General features: G+C 45.5%; 2 protein-coding genes across 2 annotated transcripts in view; both read right to left on the bottom strand.

Moving 5' to 3' along the window:
• The window catches only part of ROGDI (rogdi atypical leucine zipper), a 16,325-nt gene extending 14,611 nt beyond the window's left edge, over positions 1-1,714 (bottom strand). The window contains exons 1-2 of the mRNA XM_085315656.1: positions 1,667-1,714; positions 578-709 (exon numbers count right to left, since the gene is read on the bottom strand). Of these exons, the coding sequence (XP_085171782.1) occupies positions 578-709; positions 1,667-1,714 (180 nt within the window). The remainder of the gene's footprint in view (positions 1-577; positions 710-1,666) is intronic.
• GLYR1 (glyoxylate reductase 1 homolog) overlaps positions 1,117-11,349 on the bottom strand; it is a 28,016-nt gene continuing 17,783 nt past the window's right edge. The window contains exons 9-17 of the mRNA XM_085315655.1: positions 10,921-10,971; positions 10,761-10,834; positions 8,922-9,021; positions 7,848-7,958; positions 7,435-7,536; positions 6,139-6,301; positions 5,500-5,679; positions 4,872-4,996; positions 1,117-4,534 (exon numbers count right to left, since the gene is read on the bottom strand). Coding sequence (XP_085171781.1) covers positions 4,460-4,534; positions 4,872-4,996; positions 5,500-5,679; positions 6,139-6,301; positions 7,435-7,536; positions 7,848-7,958; positions 8,922-9,021; positions 10,761-10,834; positions 10,921-10,971 — 981 coding nt within the window. The 3' untranslated portion in view covers positions 1,117-4,459. The remainder of the gene's footprint in view (positions 4,535-4,871; positions 4,997-5,499; positions 5,680-6,138; positions 6,302-7,434; positions 7,537-7,847; positions 7,959-8,921; positions 9,022-10,760; positions 10,835-10,920; positions 10,972-11,349) is intronic.

Below are 11,349 nucleotides of genomic sequence, written 5' to 3'. Positions count from 1 at the left end.
CCGCTAGCTCCGGCGCGGCACCGGGAGGCCCCTGCCCGAGGCCGGGCTCCGTAATGGCGCTGGCGCTCGGCGGCCTCCCGCTCCCCTCGGGAAGAGGCGAAGGAAAGGGGCGTCAGGGGAGACCCCCCCTCCCCCCGGGCGGCGAAGGGCTCCGGCAGCGGCGCCTGGGCTGGGCTACCCGAGCTCCTCTTCCGCCGCCTAAAAGCACAGCCGTAAGCGGCACAGGAAACCATCCGGTTTTCCAGCACCGGCGCGTCGGCCCTGCCAACGGGGCCGGCTAGTCTTGCCGCTGCAGCTGCACCCTTATTACTGATATTCGCACCTGTAGCTCACTGCACACAGGTTAAGACGCGCTCGAGTCGCACATACAAATCCCCCAGAGTGGTTAAAGACTTCGCAGTGCAGGCAGTGCCTTCCCCTCGAGCACTTTGCCGTCGGGATGAAGGAAGACCCTCACAGGCGGCTCCTCCTCTTCTCCCTAGGCAGCGAGGAGTTCCACCGCGTTCCACGTTTCTCCTCCCACCGCCCCAGCGATATTACTTATTATCTAAAGTAAGGGGGAAAAAAAACCCCATACCGTCGGCACCCGAGGAGCGTCCGGCACGCAGCTTCGCGGGCGGCCTTCCTGGGAGCTGTCTCTCCGCTGCTCGGGAGCGCCGGCCTTCGTGACGGCGATTAAAGCCTCTACGTTTAAGTTACTGTGAACAACCTACTGCTATCTGACAGCAAATATTGCCTGGAGCTTCAAAAAGCAACATTGTTGGGCTTGCAAACTCTCCAGTTGAGGGATCTCGTCCTTCCACGTTGGAAAACCCCACTTACTACTGAGCCTACGCAAGGGTTGGCGCTCAAAAACCCGCAAGCCGGGARCGACCACTCTGCCGGGCTCCCAACGGTTAGGCAACGAACCAGCTCGTATTCCCGACCGCTAGAAAGCTCATCAACTCATGCAGCCCGCCGCTCTTTGCTTTAAACCGGAGCCTTCGTCCTCCCCCCCAGGGCGAACGCGGCCGGCGCCGCACGCGGGGGCTGGAGCATGTCCAAACCCACCCTTTCGCAGCGCTTTTAACGCTGCGGCGCAGGGTCAAGGGGCTTTAGAAACTGCCACGAAGAACATTGTGTTACCAAGAAAGGTTTTATTCTTTTTTTCTTGCCAGTAGCTTTGTTAATTGCACAAAAAATTTTTTTGTTTTGCCATTTAAACAATTTTCACACATCCTATTCTGAATGACGTTAATTAAAAACAAGGCAAAAAAATAAAAATTCACAACCTTAATTAACTATAGGATCTATCATTGAGGAGAAAAAAGAAACTGCTTTTCTTACAAGCTTTTCACAAGTGTCACATTTTCTCTTTAAAAAGGAGGGAGTCAAAAAAAAAAAAAAGCAAATTGCTAAAACAGAAATCCTCATAAAAAGGAACTTTACAGAATCATTAACAATATTAAGACAACATTGACTAGCCAGTTTTATTAGAGCATCTCTCAATCCACAGCTTTCCCCCCCCCCTTCCCTCCCCCAATCTCAGGCCTAGGAACAGAATAAGATCCATGTTCAGAGGCTACAGAAATAAATACAAATCCGAGCGAGACTGAYGCTTCAGCCGATCCCAGAGACCATCTAAAACGGTGCAGTTCTCGCCATTTCCACCCCTCCTCCTCCTCACTCTGGATCCACCGCCGAGCACTTGGTCTCCGTTTGCTCCCTGGTGCATCTTTGACGGTACAGTCCGCCAGGCAGCACCACAACCGCCTACCTAGCCAGAAAGCTGCTGTCCGACTTCTCCAGCACAAATTACAGCCTTGAACTAGCCCACACCTGCCGCTCCCATGTACGCGGCCGTCTCCGCTTTGAGAACCAGGGTATTTCAGGAAAAGAAAACCTGCAGCAGTGGGACAACCGGGGAGTGCTTCTGCCCCTCACAGATACGGTTCTTTGAACTTCCTACGAAATAACGCGTCAGGAGACTTGAGAGCTCCTCTTTTTTTACACCTACCATTGTCAGAGGCACCACAGAGCCTAACAGAGGGAGATCCCTGATTGCACCAGCTCAGACCCATTCGCCTTCCATCTAGTCCCTCTCCAGGGACGGCTGCGCTGACTCCGCACGGCTCCCCGACAGCATCTCCCTCCCCAAACACACCTTCCACTATAAAAACCGCGCTCTCATCCATCCCCAAACGCACAATTTTCCCCCAGATGCCCTCGCTGCGCAGTCGCGCAAGATTTCTTAACTGCAGTGTATGTAACCAAGGATTGCCGATGCTAATTGCCAAGTTCTGCTGGATGGGGGAAAAGCAATAAGTATGTCAAAAGCAGGCTAATGGCTGGTTATCCTGGGTAGTTACGTGTGCCTTTAATATGAATATCTACATGCAGGATGACAGTTGTACTGCTAAAGAAATGTGTATGTATAACTAATATTGCTCATATATACCACCGACAAACAGGCAAAGTGATGTGTAACAGATCTATTACTAGATGCTCACCACAGGACGCAATGCGTAATACAATATTAGCCCACAAATAATAGTGATCRGCGGAGGGGAAATATTCAACACAAAGTAACATTTACAGTGTTAGGAATTAGATGCCATGTTCCATAATGGGTATCTGATATTTTCTCTGCTTCTTAATGAGGTGCCCCTGAGCCACAGCCACGTGTTGCCCAAAGCAGGATTGGAAAGAAATCCTGCGCAATAAAAAGTTTCCCTCAACAGTCATTAAGTGCCTAGAAACATAAAATGCCGGGAGGGGCAGACCTCACAGATTTAAAGGAACATGGTCTATTTGGAATTTGTTTTCTTTTCAAATCCCAACTCAAGGGAGGAGATGGTGTTACTAAGAAGTGATTTGGGCCAATAAAGCTTCTTACTGGCATTTCACCAACTCTCAAAACAAAAATGCAAGAACCTTCCTAAAAGGCTAATACTGAGAGAATTAAAAACCCCATGCTTTATGCATTTTTAGAGAGACAGGCAATCCTTTGGACTCTGGCTTGCTCTGTCAACACTGACAGCTTTGCTGCTCTTAAGCACTGGCCATCTGCAGCTCAATTCCCACATTTTTAGGSTAGAGCTCAGCAGAAGTCTTAGGCTCCCATTTTATTTACCAGTCTTTCTAGAAGTTGGTATCTGGCCACAAGCAGAGTCACAAGTACACAGAAAACTCACATGCACTAATGTTGTACCCAGAGTAGTAACATTATGGACAGGTATGGAAAATTTGACATGTACAAAGATCACTAATCAGTACATAATACCCCTCTGAGGTAGGTAATTATCACCCACCTTTAAAGATGGGGAAAACAGGCTAAGAGATAAAATGACCATGCAAAGGCCAGAGAGAGCCTGGAAAGGAGCTCAAGCCCCTCAAACTCTCAGCTCTACGATCATTCCGCTCACCCCTTTCAGACTCATCACTCTGCTTGTGACACCGCTAGTCCAAGAAGCCTTTGTAAAGATTAACTACTAGGGTGTGCATATATATATACATACATATATATATATGTGTGTGTGTGTGTATATATATATAGCAAGTAAATCAACATAAACTAAGGCCAGAGGCCAGGAGCAATCCTAAGGTTTGTTCCTTCACCAAGTAAAATACTTTTGGCCCAGTTTTAAGCTGCGCGCTTTTCTCACAGTCTTCTAGGCAAACATGTTAATCTCCAATACTGTTTGTGGGATGGGCAGCTGTGATTAACCTTTTAGGAGGCTATATTTACACTGGCATTCTCTCATTTTCACTAAGGTTTACGTTCCCTAAGCTAAAGTTGTCTGTACAGGGGAAGACATGGATGCAATCGGTTCTTCCTGTCGGTATGAGGAATTCCTCCATCAAGGTGCCAGGGAGGTGGAAGTTTAAAAAGGGAACAGAATCAAGACAGCATTGCATGCAACCCCATTACCTTCTGGAACTGCCCTTCTCCTCCATGGGAGGTGCTTTGTTCTCTAAAGGTGGGTGACGAACAGGAATGCTCCTCACCTTAATTGGGACCAAGGCCTTTACTGATATTCACAGGTAGATGGGACATATGTCACCTGTCCCCTTGATGCAGAGAGTCCAACACACACATTATTTCACAGCAAAGGAGAAAAGGAATCATCAGAAACAGCATCTTGGACAAGCATACAAAGAGGAAAACAAAAGCAGCCAAGCAGCAGATTTCTGGCAGAGTTGCCTCAGAGCTTCTGAACGAGCCGCCACTGTCCTGTTCCATGACTGTCAGTGCATGGCATGGATTTTCTAATCAGACTGCAACAATCCGAGCCTCCTCCTCCCCCCCCCCTTTCGCCACCAGGGGAAGGCTCACCGCAGCAGCTGCCTTYGCGGCAGATCTCAGAGTCTGTGTATAAAAGGAAATGGAGAGACAGAGATGGACTGGTCCAGAGTTAAAACCCAGTATCATAATAATATTAATCAATAATCATAGTATTAACAGTAAGAATGGTGCAGCCTAGTGGATGTAGGCCCTGTACACTGCAGACATATCGTTGTCCGACTGGTCCAATGCTTTTGCACGTTTATAGACCTAGAGAAGAAAAATTGGAAAATGATCAGTGACTACACTCATGGGAAGACTTTCTCTGGCAGAAATTATTTTGCAGACCACTGCAAACCAGAGAACTGCACAGTGCTCTGAGTAATTAGAATAGCACAGATCAGAACATGCCGGGCCTCGTTTAGGCCATCTGTGCTTACTGAAGGTGACATTTTAAGGGCTTCCACAATCACATCAAATCCACTTCCCTCCTACCCAAAATATATTTCAGCCTCTGCTCCCATGTCTGTCTCTTTTTGGAAAATGGCTCTAATTCTACCTATTGAAGAAATACTGAATGACATGCATCTCAGCACTAAACTCTCACCTCATTGGCTGCAGCTGCCATGGGAGTTGGGTGGTTGACAGAATCACCCAATGCAATAGCTAATCTAAGATCCTTCTGGATGTATTTCAGGTAGAAATCAGGTTTAAAATTTCCTTGCAAGATATCTGTAAGAGAGAAGGGGGTGGAAAAAAATAAGCATAGAAGTAGTAAAACAAGCCTAACACACTGCAACAGCATGCAAAACACCAATCTTCCCTTTCCCATGCTGATCACCAGGAACACTGCTTTTAGTTCTGTTTCTCTGCTCTCTATCTTCATCCGGCCACAGCAGATAATGTCCCTATCACCCACTGACAAAGTGAACTCAGATTTCTAAAGAACTTGCCCTCTATTTCACRTACTACCCTGCCCCACTGAAGTCATCACTGTCAACTCAAGTCCTCAGCCGGCTGCAGGCAATGCAGAGCTTGAGAAGTTACTCTTAGAAGCCCTGGCTGTAAATGGGGAGGAAGGGAACTCAGCTCTTCATTTCCTGAATGCTTAAAAATACCCCGAATCCCAGGCTGATGAAAATAGGATGGTTACCTTCTCCCTTCTACCATTAACTAAACTGGTCCTAGGCGGCAACAAATGTGTCGTATAATAAAACAACGTGAGAGAACTTTACTTTGGCACTTCTGGTCCAGGAAGATGCTGGCAAGTTGTCCCTGATTGAGGATATCCAGAAGGGTCTGCTGGGACTGACCAGTCACCTGAGCCAGAGTCAGTCCTTCTGCTATCGTAGCCATGAAACTGCCTTGGACCATGTTCACAATAAGCATCATCTTCGCAGCATTGCCTACTTCACCTGGGAGAGACATATACCACTGGGCATTTCTCCAGAAAAAACACAGCAGCCTTGCTCCCCCATCCCACACAGGATCAGCACTACAAGGCTCTGCATATTGCTCCCAAGCAGCTGGCAGCTCTGCCTTCGCTCAAAAGACTTCAGAAACCTTACTCATTTTCCAAGCTCTTAAAGGAAGGGAGAAACCGCAACAAAATACGATCTAAAATAAAAAGCTTCACAGAATCTCCAAAACAAGCCAATATTTTAAAAAGAAAAGTAAAGCTAGAGGCTTTGAGGTTGGCCAAACTCCAGAAGCGCAGGTCAGCCTCCCATACTGCTTATGAAGAGAGGAGACTGCCAGTCTCTCTTATCAGTGGTACACAAAGATGATACGTGCACCTCTCAGACTCCTTTCTGGACAGCCTAGTCCTTGTACTGACTAAGAAACTGCTCTCAGGCCCCCAGTGTTTCAATTACCTAGAAAAAAAGAGGTCTTCCCCATCGCTTGGAAACAGCTACTGCAGTCCTCATACAAACCCCTGTCACCAGCTGCCAGGATCACGAGCATCCCATCGTTAGACAGCTGCTGATTTCCCGAGACCGGTGCTTCCAAAAAGCGACCACCTCGGGATACTATCACCTGGAAAAAGAATATCTCTGTTTAGCTGTGCATAAACAACAGGCATCCATGCTAAGTAGGCAGAACAGCAAGTAAGAACATTGTTTAGGGCATTCCTATCCTTAAAGGCAGAATTTTGAAACAGAACAAGTTGTTTATAGACATCCAAACAGGAGAGCGAAGCACACTAAAATACCTAATACCTAACGCACTGCATCCAGCAAATGGTAGCCCAAACCAAAAGTTACTCTCACTCTCAGGAACATTAATACTTCTCTGACCCTATCATTACTGGGCATATTTTCAGCCACTGAGCCTACATGCTTTTGCCACTGCACCCCGTAATAGCCAAGGAACACCACTAAAGGTGTATGTGAAGCATACCAATCTCCAAAGATTTACTTTTGTGTTACTTTGCTCCTCTTCTCCAAAGATAAAAGGCCTTTAACTCATATCTTCAGTCTGAGGTTTACTAACATGCATAACACTGCATTCTCCAGATTCATGTGTTATTTGCTCCTGCATCACCAAGCTGTCTGCTTAAGACTTCACCAAAATTAGCAGCCCTCCCCACTCCCCCACAACACATACTGCTTTTAGGGCAGAGAAAGACAATCAAGTYGTCAAAGAAGAAATCAAAGACTCCCCTGTCAGAAGCACTCAAAGCACGTATCTTTTACAAAAATCTTCTCTATAAAAATAACCTTTTTCACAAAAGCACTTCTACAGAATGAAACATGAACATACACTCTTCCTACAACTAGAATATTTGAAATAAAAAGAATATGCATTTTATCAGTTTAAGACAATTATTTATCCAGACAATACTTCCTCCTCTGATTTGCTGGAGTACTAATATGGCTATATACTACTTAAGGGAATAAAGTTTCACCGGCTGCTTGCAATGGTGCCAGGTGATCCTTCTGAGAAGTCTACAAGCTTTGCTGTTATCATCAGAGTATTTATCATCCAGTTTTGTTCACTGGACAAGATTTCAAAATTTACTTTGTCTCATTTGCCTGGGAGTCGAGTCCCCTCTAAAAGAAGCCTGAGCATCTTAAGAGACATCTGTATTAATCAAGAACCTTGAACAACAAGAACTGCAGCACTGCTGCTGAATCACAAATGTTAGAAGTTTGGTCCAATATTATTACCTGGGCCAGCTCTGTGACTGTATCTGCATCCACGGTGGACATATCCACATAACACTTCCCTGGACGAATCCCCTGCAACACTCCACTCGGACCAAGTACCAGCTGTGGAGAACAGGAGAGCGGTAAAGCAATAGGGTGTCTGCAAAGGAATCCAATCCTGCAGGACAGCAGTTCAAGCAAGCCTGAAACTGCAGTGGTAGACTCCTAGAGGGATATCAAAACTTATCCCTCAAGTATTATTTCAAGCAAGTGGGATTTTAAGGCGGGGGGGGGAGGAGGATTTACATTTATACAGGTGCACTGCTCAGCATCCATGATGACCCAGCGACCACGGTCAGTACGATAAAAGTGAGCATTCAGAGACTGTATGTTGCAGTCTATCTAGTGGAGGAAAAATAAGAGCTAATCCTTACATCCTTTGCTGCCTTTGGATCTGATACACAGGCAAAGGTGATGTCACAGGTGGAGACAACTTCAGCAGGGGTTCTTCCCAGCCGTGCCCCCTCCTGGATGAACAAATCACACTGCAAAATTCATAAATCCAGATGTAAGGAAAACGAAGGACAGAGTAAATGAGTTCTCTAATGTTTTGCTGTAACAGAAACTCTTCTGGCTGGACCCAAAGCAAAGCCAGTCAGGCCTGGCATATTAACTATATAACAACTGAGGTATTTTGTTTGTTCCCCCCCCCCAACCAGGGGCTCCTTTACCACTCTTCTGAATCCCTAAGTGAAGAACTTTAAGAGAAAGACACAGAAAAAGAGATCTCTTGGGAGAAGTTGTAAGAGATTGAATGCCACAGTTTTTGGAGGAAAGAGGAGGCAAAAGCTGGTAAATAGATGCAGTAAAAAGTGTTGCTGGACAATAAACAGGAACATGCACAGCTGAGACTAGTATGGGTTTTAGTGGACTACTGTGTCAAGATCTCAGGTCCTTCCTATCCAACCCCCCTCACAGTATCTGTTTTGCAGATATAAAAATCTCTTTTAATTCATTTTAAGGAAGCAACATGAACTACTACTAGTACCTACTGCAATATGAACAGTACAATGGATAGCTAGGCGAAGCTGCGGCCAACAGCACATCTCACCACACCACTCCTAGAAGCAGCTCCTCAAAGCCTAGTATTTTTGTTAAACTCAAATGATGACTTGGCTATTTACATTAGCAGTTTTCCTAGAGGCACTATACTCCTCAACAAATATACATGGTTGTAACTTTTCTGGCAGCTCTCTGATCTCATACAAAAGGGCAGCGACATGGGACCTTTTAACTTAAGAGTGCCCTTTTTAGGACAGACTACAGATCCATCTAGTCAACTGTGGCCGTTAAAAAACACTTAGAAAAGAGTATCAGAACAAGACAAGCCTTGTTTTGTATCCTCTCCCAGGCACCACTGAATGGTGACCCAGGGCCTTCCTGAGCTAGAGACAGCGTATCCATGCTTAAAAAGGCATGGTCTGTCCATAATTGAAGCACGTGCTTACCTTCTCAGCAGTCCGATTCCAGACAGTGACAGTGTGACCCATTTTCAGCAAGTTGGAGACAATGCCACTTCCCATCAGGCCAAGTCCCAGAAATCCTATCCTGAGGGGAAGAGATAAGCATCAATGCAGGAAAGGGAACATGCAACAGAGTGATTGATGTCAGCATCTCATGGTCCTGAAACGACGAAGAGCAAATCCTGGAGCACCACAAGAAAAAAAAAAAATATGTTCTACTGCAGCCACAGCTAGAATAAGAGAATATTTAAGTCACCCATTTCAAATGAGCAGATACCAGCCTTTAAGAGCAAGGTGGTATTTATTTTGCCTAAGAAATACCCATAAAATTTTCCTCAAGAAAGTGTTCAAGTCTCTTAAAGGAGATTAAAGATTAAAAGTTTTATTTCTAAATTAAAATTGCTGCTTTTGTCAGCCATTGTCTTATTGAAGAGAAAAGGGGAACATCTGAAGATCAGCAGATGCTTCTCAAATTTATCTTCTGATTTTTATACTGAGTCATGGGTAAAATTGTTGTTTATACCACTGAATTACTATTTTTATTTTCATAAAGCCCAGCAAAGACTACTGAGGTAAGCACCCCACACAGAACAAAGACCTAGTCCCTGTGCCACAGACCTGATTTTGGACAGACACAGAAATACAGGAAATAGGTCAGCATGCGCGACAATAATCTTTGGTATTAGCTGCTCAGGAACTGGCAAAGTTTTTTTTTGTTTTGTTTTGTTTTTTAAAAAAAACAAGGGAAAAAAAAGCACAGTAACAAATTCCTTCCTTTCAATTATCCTGCAAAAGGAATTGCTTTGCAGACATGGCTGCAGAGATCTTTTTATACACCATACTTCATAGCAAAAAAATGATTCTAGAAGGAAATGCTAGTGTTACACGTCCGAGTTCACGATGAAAGCTGCCTTGCAATCCCCCATAGTTAATTCTTCAGAATTAGCCACGCTACAGATGCATTGTGGCTTTAGCAAGCCACCTGCACTCCAACTTGCAGCTAGTCATGCTCCATTTTAAGTAAACCAGGCAGGTCAGAGCAAGCCACTATAGCTCCTTAAACAAGGCCTGCCTATTTTCAAGTCTATCCAACATGAGATATTCTTTCTATTCCAACCCACCTCTGAACCACACTTTTCTGAGACACCGTTTTACCTGAAAAGCTTCATTGTTATTTTGGCTTCCCTTGAGTACAGCTGAGAATTCGCATGCCAAGAAAACGACCCTAACGGCAAACAGCAGGCTATGGCCTGAGCTGAATTTGAATAGAGCGGAAGTTACAGAGTGAAACAGGAAGCTTAACGGAGGCTTCTCTCATTCTAGAAAGGAGAAGGGGGACGTTAGAAGAAACCAGAAGGCTCACATGCTACGTAGCAAGCTCCTGTGCTGGGAGAACATGCCTCCCTCTTCCTCTTGTCTTCTACATGCTCAAGATAGCAATTAAACAACTCCAGTCAACTGCCAGACACCGCTGGAAAAAGATACCCTTTTATCTTTCTGCTTCATATGACATTCAGAAATACTGCTTCTTCACATTCTGCAAYGTGCCCTACAGGAACAGGGCAGCTGCAGGAAAGCCCTGAACTGCATAYGCATCCGGGCCAGACCTCATGCCGAATTTTTCTACAGTACAGCGCCTGTTTGCAGCTATCTGCCTCCCTCCCCCATTCAAATTGGAGTTTCACACAAGGACATAGGAGATCAGCGGTTAGAGAGAAACATTAGGTTTATTTATTTGCAGTGACAAGCTGGATAATGGCTGCATGTGTGAGATGGGAAGGAGGAAAAGGAAGGAAAATGGCTGAAGTGCGTTGGAGATCTTACTTTTTGTCTGTAGGCGTGATACTGCCATTGACTGCTGTGCTGTCTGCTGCCTGGATGGAGGTGGATCCTGTTTCCTGAAAAAACCAACCATACAGCTCTGGAGGAACTGTAAGTCCTTACGACAGTAATAAAAATCCATCAAAGCCAAGATTTGCCCTACCTCTTCGCAAACCTTCAGCTTCTTTGTGATAGCTTGATAGCAGACAGTTGGCTGTATGGAGAGGACAAAACATTCAGGGGAAGGATGGTGCTGATTTGCTGCGCTGAGCAAACAGCCCATATCCTTGCTACATAGGAAACAGGCAGCTCACCCACACACCACCATCTGCAATGCAGGAAAACTCTCAGGCTTTCCTCAGTGCGAGAAAATAAAAACAAAAACCTATTGCAAGGTACCAAGCTCTTCCCTTCCCACCCCCACCCCAGCACTTCAGCCTCTCTTCTGATGCAGCTACTACAAACTCTTCTCTGCAGTTCATATAGCAGACTACTCTAGAGGCAAGGAGCCAGGGCATCCCTAGTCTCCTGTTTTACCCAAGGAAAACAGATCCCTAAAGCCTACCACAGAGCACCTGGCCTCATACCTACG

The sequence above is a fragment of the Rhea americana genome, unplaced genomic scaffold, assembly GCF_003343005.1.
Source record: "Rhea americana isolate MKP2758 unplaced genomic scaffold, rheAme1 scaffold_433, whole genome shotgun sequence".
Classification (NCBI taxonomy): Eukaryota; Metazoa; Chordata; class Aves; order Rheiformes; family Rheidae; genus Rhea; species Rhea americana.
Note: the sequence above shows the minus strand (reverse complement) of the source record. Positions and strands in the feature narration are given on the sequence as shown.